Here is a 15609-nt window from a genome sequence, read left to right as displayed (position 1 = left end):
GTAATTATCTCACAGTAGGTGTATAAATTCCATTTCCTTCCTGCCATGTGATCTTTCTTCCTTCTAATCTGTATCTCCATATTTCCTCCATAATAATTACTCGATCTGCATTTATTGTACTAATCTGCTGATGTATGTCTTTCACATCATCCCTGGAACCCATCTTCCTGGCCTATTGTAGCAATCATCGGTATAATTTGTCTTATTGGCCTTAATCTCACACCAGACTGCTTCAAAAGAACAGCCACTCTCCAGCCTGTCTCCTGTTCTTTTTGGCTGCAGTTCATCTACTGTCATTAGCAGCATCCCTCCTCCCATCTTATTTTCTCTATTCTCCCTGAAAATACTTCATATTCTATCCTCCTTCTAACTACATCATCTGCTGTTAGACAAGTTTCATTTCTGCTTATAACTTTAGGTGAGGTTGCATTGACCAATGTCAAAACTTATCCCTCTTTTTCCTGATTCTTCTGCCATCAGTATCTAGAAACTGTAGCATCCCTTTAGGTTGGCAACTATGTTTACTTTCTGAATTAACTGACCTATTCGTTATTGTTGCTTGAGAGACTAGATTCTGCATTTTTTTTTTTTTTTTTTTTTTTGTCATTCTCATACTTACTCACCTTATGGGTCTTTCACCTTCACACACTCACCTGCATCCACTCTAATTGTTTAAGTTTTCCTGACTTTGTGCTTCAGCATTCTCAGTGAATAAAGGCTTTCTTTAGATACCTAACACCAAAGCCATTTAAGTGAAGTCTGTCAGCATTGAACAAATCCTTTTCCATCAATTTCAGGCCATAGGTCCACAAACTGGGGTGCTTAAGGATCAAAGCTGTATAACTGAGAGGAGACCTCCACATAGCCTTTAAAGGAATGCGGAGAACCGACCAGTGCTTCTGACCTAATGTCCAATCCTCACCTTCTCGTGGTGCACCCTGTTGGGTATCTACCTGGATACTGAACGAACGGGGATGGGCTGGCAATTTGCGATTTAGCCGACCAAATTGTAATTCTTATTGGTTAAACCAAATTAAAAAATGATGGTACAACATGACAAAATTTCATGCCGGCTGAGGCATCACCTGGTTAAACAAGGCCCCCGTTGTTTTCGCCAAGGAACTAGGGCGAACAACGAAAAGTCAGCTACTGGAACAAATCTGAAAACAAACCCCAACTCAACATCACAGAGTTACTATCAACATAAGTAGCCTGAATGGCAAAGAAATGAAGCTAGCTGAGGAATTAGATAAGTACCAGATCGACATAATAGGGGTGACTGAAACAAAAAAGACAAAAACTGGTGAGATCTTTCTGAGCAATAAATACAAAATGTTATATTCAGGCAATGACAATCAAGGAAAAGAAGGAGTAGTCATAGTATTCAACACTAAATACAAGGCTAATCTTGAATGGCAGGCAGTCTCAAGTAGAGTGATGTAGGCAAATATGAGAATGGGGAACTGGACAATGAGACTTAATTGTGCCTATTGTCCCACAGAAGTTTCTACTAAGGTAGAAATGGAAGAATTTTTTGAGGCTTTAGAAAAAGCAACTGACACAATGAAAAAGGAAAAGTTGGTCCTTGTTGGGGATCTAAATAGCAGAGTAGGAAATGATTGTCAGACATACAAAAATATATTGGGAAAATTTGGAGAAAAGAGCAAAGCTAATAATAATGGCAAATATTTGTTGGATTTCTGCTCAGGACATGGACTGGTTATTACTAATACCATGTTCCAACATAAAAATGTGCACAAATTCACATGGAGAGAAGAGGCAAGGAATAAGAAAAGTCTCATTGACTATGTTATTGTTAATAGTGATGTTTTCTCCCTGGTGCAGGACACCAGAGTGTACAGAGGATTTGAAATTGGAAGTGGTCACTATTTAGTCTTGAGCAGGATAAAATTAAATTTCATATTGAAAAGAATAACATGTAAGAAAGTTTTAAAGCGAATTAAAGTTGAGCAACTCTCAGATGTGAACTGTAGACTAAAATACACAAAGATTATTGAAGAAAAAATAAAAGAGTTTCAGAACAGGAACCAAACTTTAGAGATTCAGTGGCAAGCCTTGAAGAAAACCTTGATTGATTCAGCCAGAGAGGCATGTGGTGAGGTTGTCTGCAAGGATAGAAAATCAGAACTCCATGGTGGACACAGGAAGTTAAAGAGGCAGTGAAGGAAAAGAAGAAAGCATATCAAAAGTTCCTGGCAAATAAGTCAGCTTGCGCTCTTAGATTGGCTCGGTCATTAGAAGACATTTTATGAAAATTATGGATACATTCAGTAACTTTAGCATGCGTATAGATTGTAATGCATCTTGTTTCTTTGTATATATGTGTATACTCCAGAAGATGACCTTGATCTAAAGGTCGAAACGTTGAGTGTATATTTTGGTTTATATTAAACTAAAGTTTTACTCTAACACGGTAGTTGTATCCATGATTTTCAAAAATGTAAAAAAAAAAAAAACGCTAAAAATGTGAAAAAAAATTTTTAAAAAATTGAAACCATCATCATCAAATTCCTGCCATGTACCCTCAAGGGGTGTACAGGATATGACAGTACTACATGAAAAAATTACATCATTACTAACTTCCTATCTACAATTTTCCTCCAAATCAGTCTGTTACTTGTCAAGACTCCAACATTATGAGATCTTATATTTCTATCGTCTAAGGCACTTTGTACCGTATCAATCCACCTATATCTTGGTCTTCCTCTGGGTCGTTTTCCTGCCAACCTGGCAGAGAACACTTGTTTTGCTAATCTTTCCTCTCCCATTCTATTTAAGTGACCATACCATTTGAGATTAGCTCTGCTAACGCATTCCTGGATGCTGACAATGTCAAGTTCTTTCCTAATATCCTCATTTTTAATATGATATTGCCATTGATGCCATCTGTTCACGCCTCTAATCTTTCTCAGGACTCTCATATCTGCGGTCTCTAGTCTTTGGTCAAGTGTTTTACTTCTGACCCAGCTCTCAGATCCATAAGTTAAAACTGGTTTGAACACTGTCTTGTATACAGCTAATTTAGTGTTCCAACTAATTTCTCTCTTATTCCATATGAATTTATTCAATTGACTTCCCACGATACCAGCTTTGCTGATTCTGTTGTCTATTTCTATATTTAGTTTACCATCTTCAGTAAAAATTGTGCCTAAGTAGCTGAAATGTTTTACTTGTTCCACAGGTTCTCCATTCACAACACAGTTGACATTTTCAATGATTCTGCCTATTTTCATTGTCTTTGTCTTTTTATTGCTGACCTTCATACCATATCTATTACAACAGCTATTCAATTTAGTCAGAGAATCTTGCAGACTTGTAGCGGATTTATTTAGAAGTATAACATCATCCGCATAAAGCAAAGAGCTGACATTAACATCTCCAATTTTGATATCAGGTTTAATACCACATTCCTTCATAATGTGATCCATATAGATAATGAATAACAGAGGGGATAATGTACATCCTTGTCTCACACCAGATTTAACATTAAACCATCTTCCTGTACTTCCTTCAATTCTAACTGCTGACTCACAACTCAAATAAAGACTAAGTATTGCTTGATATAATGCCCCATTGACACCATATAACTGCAGCGTATTGAATAGCTTCTTTCTTGGCACCTTGTCATATGCCTTTTCCAAATCGACAAAACTTAAATACAGATCTTTGTTATATTCCCATGCTTTCTCGACTATTTGTCGTAAAGTGAAGATCTGATCTTGACAGCCTCTATTTGGCCTGAATCCAGCTTGTTCTTCACCAAGCTTTTCTTCCACAATTCTTCTCAACCGTTTCTCAAGTATACTTGCATATATCTTGCCAGGAACACTCAGTAGGGAAATACCTCTGTAATTCTCACATTCAGTTTTATTTCCCTTTTTATATATGGGTACTATGAGAGCTCTACTCCAATCATCGGGAATTCGTCCCTCTGTCCAGGCTTTCTGAACTATGCAGTGCAGCCACTGTAAGACTCTTATACCACCATACTTCAGCATTTCTGGTCGAATATCATCTACTCCTGCTGCTTTTCCACATTTCAAGCCTTTGATGGCTTTTTCTACTTCAAGTATGGATATGTATTCCTGACTGCATGCCTGGTCAGTGTTTTTTATCACTGTGCTGTCATCACTGCTTGTTTCATTTAGCAGTTCTTCAAAGTAATTACTCCATACTTCAAGGATATCTTTTTCTCCTGTTTTCATTTCACCTTTATCATCTCTAATTCCTTTTACAGCACTCTTTCCTCCATTCCTAAGCTTCTTCAACAACCTCCAGAATATTTTGCCACCTTCTTGATATTTATTTTCTATATTCTTGCCAAAGTCCTCCCATGACTTTTGTTTAGCTAGTTTTACACACTGTTTAGCTTTCTTACATTTGTCTCTGTATTCTGTAAGAGTAAAAGCTGACTTATTTGCCAGGAACTTTTGATATGCTTTCTTCTTTTCCTTCACTGCCTCTTTAACTTCCTGTGTCCACCAGGGAGTTCTGATTTTTTTATCTTTGCACACAACCTCACCACATGCCTCTCTGGCAGAATCAATCAATGTTTCCTTCAGAGTTTGCCACTGAATCTCCAAGGTTTGATTCCTGTTCTCAAACTCTTTCATTTTCTTTTCAATAATATTTCTGTCTGTGTAGCTCAGTGGATGTGGCATTTGCACACCATCGCGCTAGGCCGCACGAAGGAAGTCTTGGTTTCGAGTCTAGTCGGCGACTAGAGGAAATTTTTCTAAGCCTTTTTTCGACCGGTTCCCGAGTTAGTCGATCTCTGGCACGGGCAAGCAGGTTTTTCCTCCCGGAAACTCGGGTTTTTCGTCCTGTAAACTCAAGAAAATGGACTGTAGAACCCACATTATTTCAGACATGAAATATATTGTGTTAGGGTTAGAGACCACGAGATGGCGGCACATTTGAGCCGTCTCTCTTCACTGCGTACCGCTTAATTAGTGATAGCCTTGGGCCATCTGTCTCTGATTGGGTACCAGTGGAGATTGAACTGCCCACTCAGTCTCCAAAAGTTAGATAGGGCTAAATGGCCTCGCCTACTCCCGTATATACGGGAATAAAAAGGCGTTAGCTGATTAGCTGATTTTTTAATATTTCTGTATTTTAGTCTACAGTTTACATCTGAGAGCTGCTCAACTTTTATTCGCTTTAAAACTTTCTTACATGTTATTCTTTTCAATATGAAATTCAATTTTATCCTGCTCAAGACTAAATAGTGATCACTTCCAATTTCAAATCCTCTGTACACTCTGGTGTCCTGCACCAGGGAGAAAACATCACTATCAACAATAACATAGTCAATGAGACTTTTCTTATTCCTAGCCTCTTCTCTCCATGTGAATTTGTGCACATTTTAATGTTGGAACATGGTGTTAGTAATAACCAGTCCATGTCCTGAGCAGAAATCCAACAGATATTTGCCATTATTATTAGCTTTGCTCTTTTCTCCAAATTTTCCCAAAATATTTTTGTATGTCTCACAATCATTTCCTACTCTACTATTTAGATCCCCAACAAGGACCAACTTTTCCTTTTTCATTGTGTCAGTTGCTTTTTCTAAAGCCTCAAAAAATTCCTCCACTTCTACCTTAGTAGAACCTTCTGTGGGACCATAGGCACAAATAAGTCTCATTGTCCAGTTCCCCATTCTCATATTTGCCCACATTACTCTACTTGAGACTGACTGCCATTCAAGAAGATTAGCCTCGTATTTAGTGTTGAATACTATGACTACTCCTTCTTTTCCTTGATTGTCATTGCCTGAATATAACATTTTGTATTTATTGCTCAGAAAGATCTCACCAGTTTTGGTCTTTTTTGTTTCAGTCACCCCTATTATGTCGATCTGGTACTTATCTAATTCCTCAGCTAGCTCCATTTCTTTGCCATTCAGGCTTCTTACGTTGATAGTACCGATCTTTAACTCTGGTGATGTTGAGTTGGGGTTTGTTTTCAGATTTGTTCCAGTAGCTGACTTTTCGCTGTTCGCCCTGGTTCCCTGGCGAAAACAACGGGGGCCTTGTTTAACCGGGCGACGCCCCAGCCGGCATGAAATTTTGTCATGTTGTACCATCATTTTTTATTTTGGTTTAACCAATAAGAATACAATTTGGTCAGCTAAATCCCAAATTGCCAGCCCATCCTCGTTCATTCAGTATCAAAGTAGATACCCAACAGGGTGCACCACGAGAAGGTGAGGATTGGACATTAGGTCAGAAGCCCTGGTCGGTTCTCCGCATTCCTTTAAAGGCTATGTGGAGGTCTCCTCTCAGTTATACAGCTTTGACCCTTAAGCACCCCCTTCTACTCCTACTCCTGCTAAACTCTACTCCTACTCCTACTAAAAATTGAAACAAATAATAAAAATATGCCCCAACCCATCCTAAATAATACCAAAACTTTTACCAATAAAAAACACTTCCATGTTCATTTCTCCAACATTCAAAGCATTAAAACAAACATTAGTGACATACATCAACATTTACAGACATCAAAACCTGATCTCTTTTTCCTAAAAGAACCTCATTTGGCATCCTCCACGACCACTGTCCACCACAACCATCTCAACTACATCCTACATGATACAATTTGCAGAAAGGACAGAATATATGCTTTTGTGAAATTTGATATCCCCTGTCAAAGGCTATCTAACTTGGAATCCTCCTCTTTTCGATCTGCTGTGGCTCAAATTTCCTTACCTCACTTTACAGCCTTCATTTGCTGCATTTCCTGCTCTCCTAACTGCGACAATCCTGCTGCCCTTTTTGACTACTACCTATCACTAAAAATTAATTTCTTACAAATTAATTACCCAAATTGTGAGCTTGTTCTCCTCAGCAATTTTAACATTCATAACACAAACTGGCTCCCTTTTTCCAGCTTCACAGATCAAGCTGAATCATTTGCCATCAGTCAATCTATCCACTACAATACCAGACAATCCTTATCATTCTATCAACATTCTTTGACCTTTTCTTAACCAACTCTCCCTCTAAATATACCATAGATGTCTGCTCTCCTGTTTGACAACAGTGACCACATTCTTATTCAGTTCTCCTTCTCTACAGTTCATCCTCCTCCTAACATCTGCACTGAACTGGTAACCAAAATAATCCTCACTGGAATGAGAGCCTTCATTCCCCACTCCACTGTAAACCCCCCCAACCTGTATCCAAGCCCTGCTTCTCAAAAAAAATGTGCCTCTGCCATCCATGATAAAAATGCAGCTTATGTTCAGTAACTTAAATTAAAAACTTCAGCTTACTGAACAGCCAGAAACAATGTAAAAAAAGTTATCAATGATTGCAAAGCAGACTTCATAAGAATAAAATGCAATAAACTTGCCTCCTTCTCGACTGTCAGTCAAGCCTTCTGGTTCCTTGCTAAGGCTGTTAGCCTAACTTCTGCCTTTCCATGTTGCCACCTCTCTTGCAATCTGATGGCACTAAGGTAACCTCACCCAAGGAAAAGGCAGATCTCTTAGCATTAGGTTTTTCCTCCAACTTCTTAATGAACAACCAAAGCAGATCACCTTCTGCACTTCCACAAACTGTCCACTACATGCCTCCTCTGCACTTTTGCCAAAAGGGGAAAAAAAAAAAAAACCTCATCAATCTTGATAGGCTCCTAGTCCAGATGCTATTCCTCCGGTTATGCTTCAGAACTGACATCCAGCCTGTGCCCCAAAAAGGGAGACAAAAATCAGCCCTCTAACTATTGTCCCATTGCTCTCATCTCGGTACTTTAAAAAGTGATGGAGAAGGTTATTGACATCCAACTTCTTCATTACCTGAAGACTCATCAGTTAATTAGCAATCAGCAATATGGATTCTGCCATGCTTGTTGTACAGCTAATCTCACTCACCTTTGGACTTAGGCCATGGAAAGATTTGGAGAAACTCTTGTTATTGCTCTAGACGTTTCTAAGGAATTTGATCGTGTCTGGCACTGAGGCCTAAACAAGCTGCCCACTTTCTCACTGGTTGTTCATTTTGTCGTGGTAGATGACTTCCTCTCATGATATTTCCCCATCAATGTTGGAATGCCTCAGGATTCTGTGCTCTCACCCATACTCTTCTCCTTTGCATCAATGACCTCCTTTCTCTGACTTCAAATCCTATTCACAGCTTTGCTGATGACAGTACTCTTTATTCCTCTTCCTCATTTGATAAACCCTGTAGTACCCTAATGTTAGATGCCCCAAGATCTTCCATAACTAGAGACATGAACACTGATCTCCTCAACATTCTGAAATGGGAGTGAAGACAACTTAGTAAATTTCAATGCTAAAAAACTCAAGCCTGCCTTATTACCTGCGAGAGCAATCCTACCTCTCAATTTTGATAATATTCTGGTTTTCTTTCGAGATCAACTTTCTTTTCTTGGCTTGATTATCACATCCAGTTTATCCTAGCACAAACATATTACTTGCATAGTCTTTTTAACCTCTGAAATGCATGGTATTCTTTTCTATTCTAGACAATACGTCTTTTCCTCTCAACTACTAACACTTTATAAGTCACAGATCTGTCCAATTTTGGAGCACTGTTCCCACATTTGGGGTGGAGCACACAAGACCTCTCTAAGAATTCTTGATGATATTCAGAAGAGGGCAGTCTGCTAAATAGACAACCCTTCCCTCACAGACTCCCTTCAGTCATTTTATCATAGGTGCTCTGTTTCAGCACTATGCCTATTCTGTAGGTACTTTCATGGGCATTGCTCCTCTGAATTAGCTGCTACCATTCCATAGAAGAACTAGAGCAGCTACTGGCCAACACCCATATACTGTCCAGCTTCAAACACACCGAACTAATTTCTCATTAGCATTCTACATTCCATTAGGGTGCCACATGATAAGCTGATATTTAAGTTGCAGCACATGGGTCTGGATGTCAGATTGGGTCAACTGGATTCAGGATTGGCTGTCTGATAGGTATCAGAGAGTTGTGTATGGTGGAGCAGTTTCAAGGAGGCAGAGGGTTACAAGGGGGGGGGGGTCCCACAGGGTTCAGTACTAGGACCTATATTGTTTAACCTTTATATCAATGACATTGCAAGGGGATATTCAGTTGTTTGCGGATGATGCGAAGCTAGAAAGGATTATTAATAATAGTGCAGATGTGGTAGCCCTGCAAGAGGATTTGAATAAGCTAGATAGATGGGCAAATGAATGAGGGTGTCAGTTTAATGCAGCAAAATGTAAGGTCTTGAGGTTTGGGAAACATCGATGGGATGCAGCATACTCTATGGGAGGAGTTATGCTGGAGGAAGTAGAGGAGACAAGAGATCTGGGGTTGATGGTTGATAGAAACCTGAAGTTTAGGGGACATATTGCAAAGGTGGTGAAGGTAACACAGAGGATTGCTGCAATTATGAGAAGGACATTGACCTGCAGAGATAAGAGGGTTATCATTCTGTTGTATAAGTCTCTGATCAGACCACACTTGGACTATTGTTCTCAGATTTGGTCTCCAGGATTTGAAGGGGATAAATTAACTGTGGAAAGGATGACAAAGATGGTTTCAGGACTGTACAAGGATAGTTACGAGGATCGGCTGAGGGAATGTGGACTTCAGAGTTTGGTGGATAGAAGAAGGAGAGGTAATATAATTGAGACTTTTAAACTGTTGAGAGGTGGTTACAGGGTTGACACCAGTGGCGCACCCAGAGGGGGGGAGGGGCCCGGGCACCCCCCAAAGAAAAGGGGGAAACACTAGAAATTTTTCAAAAAATCTTTTCCTAATTAAAATTCGTTTTTTTTTATTTATGTTGTGTCATGTCTTCTATTTCTATACTAATGAATTAGCGATCATTGCAGATGCTCAGTCATAGGTCGTATGAGATGCATATTGTATATTTGCAAATCGTCTACTCAACTCGCCCCCCCCCCTTCAAGATTAAATCCTGAGTGCGCCACTGGTTGACACTGGGGAGTTCTTTTGTTTGGTTGAACAGCAGGAAGGAGTGATGACAAGAGGCCATCCCTGGAAGTTACAAAAGAAAACTGTGAGCAAGAGGGTGAGGAATGGTTTCTTTGCATGGAGGGTGGTTGAACCGTGGAATGCATTGCCTGATGGAGTGGTGAGAGCGAGAACGGTCAGTGAGTTTAAGGAGTGGTATGATAGACTTTGTGTTTCTTAGGGGGGGTCTCCCCTCGATGAGTCTTGACAGACTTTATGTTCTTAGGAAGGACCTCCCACGATGAGTCTTTCGACTCCATGGAGGCCTGAATAATAATAATAATATCTTTTTAATCAATATTAGTGGATTCTTCCTCACAGTCTTGTTCCGTATCAGACTCATGGTTACTGACTAATTCTAAATCAGTTTCACTATCATCATCATCATCTCTGCTAAATGGCTCCTCATCTGTCAAAGCGTCATCTATAAGTTGACATAACCTCTGTTCTTCCTACTCGTAACTCATCTGGTAAAAAAAAAAGATATTATTCTCAAAATATACTCTAAATATTGATGAAAACGAGTTTGCTTATAGTTGGTATGTAAAAATATAGAAGACACAGCAGTAACGATAATATTTTAGTAGAATATATATGAAAACAACTTGTGTTTCAGAAGTAAATATAGTCACACTTTTGGTAAGGTGGAGGTCTGGTGGACCCCAGCACACTTTACACCTCTGCACACTCAACTTGCTTGCATGAAACAGCCTGTCACCTATGGCGTTGAGTAGCAGGTTACAGGATGGAAAGCTATATTGAGGCATGACTCATTGCCACGTGTTGTTAAAAAGTTATAGTCAATTTAAAATCTTTGGGGTCTGTGAAGCCCCACCTTACTAACACTGTATTAATTCTACTACATTTTAGGTATTATTTCTGAAAAAAAAAAAATTCCATATTGCTCCTATAAATATTAATTTTTTTGTCTATTTTTGCCTATTTTTTTGTTTAGGAGTACCCTTTTTGTAATGTCATTGGCTTTTTACTCAATTTTTTTAGGGATTACTGATGTTTTAAAGAATGCATGAATATTCCTCATGTATCTGTCTTTAAAACATCAGTAATGCCCTAAAAATTGAGTAAGAAACCAGTGACATTATAAAAAGGAGGTACTCCTAAACAAAAATCGCTATAACCATAAAAATTAATAACTACTACATTTTGTTATTTGAAAAATCTGTAAGGGGATCAAATTGACTTTGTCTGGAACTTTCAAAATTGTAAATCTGCCATTGGAGAATTCAAGAATATAGGTTAATATACACTATCATTTGTATCATTGTTTTGTAATGTAATGCAAATAGCATATTATTTCAATTCTGAACTTTGAAGCTATTTTTAAAATAATTCTCTGTAATAATACTCTAAATTCAAACTATTTAAAATTTTTATTTATAAATCTTATAACTAATATTTCAGCTTTTAGAAGTGTGAAAGCAACCAAAGAGATGAAAAAGAAAGTCACTAAAGCTAATGAGAGTAGTGAAGATAATGAGGAAAAAATGGAAGAGCATGAAACAGTTGACGAAGAAACCAAACTAGAGATTGGTGAAAAAGATGCTGAAGTTAATGTTATTGAATGAATTAAAATATTTTCATTTTCCTTTGGCATTATCCTGCATTATGGGAAAAACTGTTATTAGTTTTTGTGTTATAAGAGTAAAAAAACTGATGGGGAAGGGATGAATTATTTGAGTGTATTATATGTATTATATAATAAATGTTAATATTCTTGGTTAATCTGTTTGGCATTTATATCCATAAGCAAGATATAAATAAAAATGCAGTGAACTTGATAAGATGTTAATAACTTGTAATTGTCATCATTATTATTTCATCTCTGAAGAGTTTAATCATCACGATATGTCCATGCTAACTCTTATTCGTGTAATATCTGATCTGCCTCTCTTTACACTTTCTCTCTCTCTCTTCCCCCTCCCTCCCTCCTCTGCCAAAAAAACAGGCTTGATTTTTTGAAGGATGGAGACTGGCTCCTACCTGTCTTCAAAAAGTTACGGCTAAAGGTGCTCCATCTAATCTTTTTTTGAATGAAAGGTGTTAGAGGATTTATTTTCTGTCTTAATTACCTCCCTTTAAAACTTGTTTTCCCCCAGCCATATCTTGTAATTCACATCTTCAATTTATCTTTATAGGAAGCATTTCACAGATAGTCACCATCTTGTTCACTCACCTCCATATTCTCCACCATTTCCTCATTTCCAAGAAACCTAGGTAACCATATTTATCCACTGTAGTCCAGATATGATTGTATTATAATCTTATAAAGAGGGACTTGATAAGTGTCTTTTCATCATTGTGTTTTACAACCTCTAGGTGATCCATAATCTTCATTTGTTCACTTTTTTTTCCTTCAGAGTCTTTTTTGCAGTGTTCCCTGAACTTTGACTCTTGTCCACTTAGACCCATACTTCTCATGAATTTCTTATGGTACTACCATATTGTTTTATAGCTTGTAATTTTTAGTTCAGCGTTCATAACTTTATATTTATATTATCTAGGTAGCTGAAACGTTTTACTTGTTTTATAGCTGAAATGTTTTACTTGTTCTATAGGTTCTCCATTCACAATGCAGTTGATATTTTTATTGCTGACCTTCATACCAAATCTATTACAACAATTATTCAATTTAGTCAGGGAATTTTGCAGACTTGTACCAGATTTATTTAAAAGTATAACATCATCTGCATAAAGTAAAGAGCTGAGATTAACATCGCCAAGTTTGATATCAGGTTTAATACCACTTTCCTTCATAATGTTATCTATACTGATAATGAATGGCAGAGGGGATAACATGCATCCTTCTCTGACACCAGATTTAGCATGTCTGGGAAAAACCTCTGTAATTCTCACATCGAGTCTTATTTCCCTTTTTTTTTTATATATGGGCACTATGAGAGCTCTACTCCAATGATTTGGGTTTTGTCCCTCTGTCCAGGCCTTCTGAACTATGCTGTAAGACTTTTATACCTCCATACTTAAGCATTTCTGGTTAAACAGCATCTACTCCAGCTGCCTTTCCACATTTCAGGCTTTTAATGACTTTTTCTAATTCAAGTATGGATATGTATTCCTGATTGGATGCCTGTTTAGTGTTTTTTTATCATCTTGTCATTGATTGTTTCATTTAGCAATTTTTTGAAGTAATTGCTCCATTCATCAAGGATATCTTTTTCTCCTGTTTTCATGTCACCTTTATCATCTCTAATTCCTTTAACAGCACTCTTTTTTCCATTTCTGAGCTTTTTCAACATCCTCCAAAATATCTTGCCACCTTCCTGATATTTGTTTTCTATGTTCTATCGAAGTCTTCCCATGACTTGTTTAACTAGTTTTACAGTGTCTAGCTTTCTTACATTTGTTTCTGTATTCTCCAAGAGCACAAGCAGTGAAAAACCAAGATAATTATTTATTTATTTTTTTGCATAGTTAAGTACTTTCTAATTGTAAGTATAAGTATTTTTTCAAATTATTAATAATTTCATAACTTCATCATCAAATTCCTGACATTTACCCTCAAGGGGTGTACAGGATATGATAATACTACATGAAAAATTTACATCATTACTAACTTCCTATCTACAATTTTCCTCCACATTGTCAGATCTTATATTTCTGTCTTCTAAGGCACGTTTTAATGTATTAATCCACCTATATCTTGGTCTTCCTCTGGGTCTTTTTCCTGCCAACCTGGCAGAGAACACTTGTTTTGCTAATCTTTCCTCTCCCATTCTGTTTAATTGACCATACCACCTGAGATTAGCTCTGCTAACACATTGCTGAATGCTAACAACATCAAGTTCTTTCCTAATATCCCTGTATTGATTATGATATTACCATTGATGCCATCTGTTCACGTCCCTAATCTTTCTCAGGAGTCTCATATCTGCGGTCTCTAGTCTTTGTTGAAGTGTTTTACTTCTGACCCAGCTCTCAGATCCATAAGTTAAAATTGGTTTGAACACTGTCTTTTATATATCTAATTTAGTGTCGTGATCAATTTCTCTCCCATTCCATATAAATTTATTTAGTTGACTTCCTACCATACCAGCTTTGTTGATTCTGTTGTCTATTTCCATATTTAATTTACCATCTTCACTAAAAATCGTGCCCAAGTAGCTGAAATGTTTTACTTGTTCCATAAGTTTTCCATTCAAAATACAGTTGATATCTTCAATGCTTCTGCCTATGTTCATTGTCTTTGTCTTGTTACAACAGTTATTCAATTTAGTCAGGGAATCTTGCAGACTTGTAACTTCATTATTTCTACTTATCATTTTTATTCACTCAGATATACTACAATAAAAAATATTGATTTTACACTGTAGGTTTAATTTAATCAATTATAATTACTTTTTTTCTTCTTGATTTTAAATCTGTGAAAGCTTTTATTCTTTCACTAATGTCTATTTTCTGAGCAACAGCATTTTCAATAGATAACAAGGGTAAAGAATTTAATCTGTCACTCCCTATTGTTGATTGCAAATATGTTGTGATGAGTTTTAATTTGCTAAAACTTCTTTCAGCTGTTGCTGGAAGAAGAAAAAAAAATATATATATATATTCCTGTCTCCTTTCCATCCAGTTGTTCATTCCATTGTATTGCTGCAAGACATCTGAGTTTGTCATAATCACAAGACTTATAGTTCCATATATATCGTCCTCACAGAAGTGCTTATATGGCTGCCCACCACCCATATCATCACTTCGTGATTACCTTGACCAACTGGAGGAGGATTTGACAGCCATTTACAATAACCTCCTCTGATGAGATAATCAGAACCAAGACCCTTTGATCCTCATGGACTCTCTCTTAGGTACATACTGCCCAAGGTACTTGTCTCTTTAAAACTTAGGAAATTAATTTTCTTTGCTCCAGATGCTCCCTTCATTCCAATCTATTACACTAAAAAATTTAATTAATATTACATTTTAAAAAGAAGAGCTCCATAGCTCAGTCAGTATGGGCAAAGCTCTTTGGTCAGAAAGACCTGGGTTCAATTCCTGTCCATGACATGAGGAACCTTTATCTGGTCTCTTTTGACTAAAGGTGAGTTAGCCAGTCTCATACAAGGGAGAGAGTTTTTTTTCACTTGGAAACTCTGTTTTTTTGTCCCTCAGAACAGGCAAACTGGCCTGTGAACACACACAGATCTACAGTCATAAAATACTTAATTCCTTCACTAGGAGGGCTCAATGTCCTAAGGGATGGCGGAGGAAGTGGGGGCACATGAATAAATTTTTAAAAAGAACTTAAATATGACTAAATATATCTAATGAATAGTACAGCAGAGAGAGAGAAAAAACTGTATTGTGATTCATTGTTTAGGAGATGTGTGCTTAATGACTTTGATGAAATGATATTTTCATGGTGCAAAGCTTTAAAAAATGTGAGCAGAGGAGAAAGCTGAATGAATTGATAGCCTTGGAACGGTTGATATGATTTGAAAAGTGACAAATATGAAATGAGATGGATATGAGTTACTGGAAGAAACAGAAGTATGAGAGGCAAAATAGTAAACCTGTTACTGTAGTATAATAATAGTTAAACGAGAAGATCCATGATTGCAAATGAGTCAGTTCTTAGATATGC

At 37.3% G+C, this 15609-nt stretch overlaps 1 protein-coding gene across 2 annotated transcripts in view; it reads left to right on the top strand.

Moving 5' to 3' along the window:
• The window catches only part of LOC150098340 (DNA polymerase epsilon subunit 3-like), a 99426-nt gene extending 87688 nt beyond the window's left edge, over nucleotides 1-11738 (top strand). For both annotated transcript variants that reach the window (XM_090405647.1, XM_090405646.1), the window contains exon 5: nucleotides 11418-11738. In XM_090405647.1, the coding sequence (XP_090261773.1) occupies nucleotides 11418-11581 (164 nt within the window). In that variant the 3' untranslated portion in view covers nucleotides 11582-11738. The remainder of the gene's footprint in view (nucleotides 1-11417) is intronic.
• Nucleotides 11739-15609: the final 3871 nt, after the last annotated feature.

Source organism: Typopeltis vanoorti, chromosome 15, assembly GCF_054136105.1.
Source record: "Typopeltis vanoorti isolate ZY-2024b chromosome 15, IOZ_Tvanoo_1.0, whole genome shotgun sequence".
NCBI lineage: Eukaryota > Metazoa > Arthropoda > Arachnida > Uropygi > Thelyphonidae > Typopeltis > Typopeltis vanoorti.
This window is presented reverse-complemented; position numbering and strand designations above follow the sequence as displayed.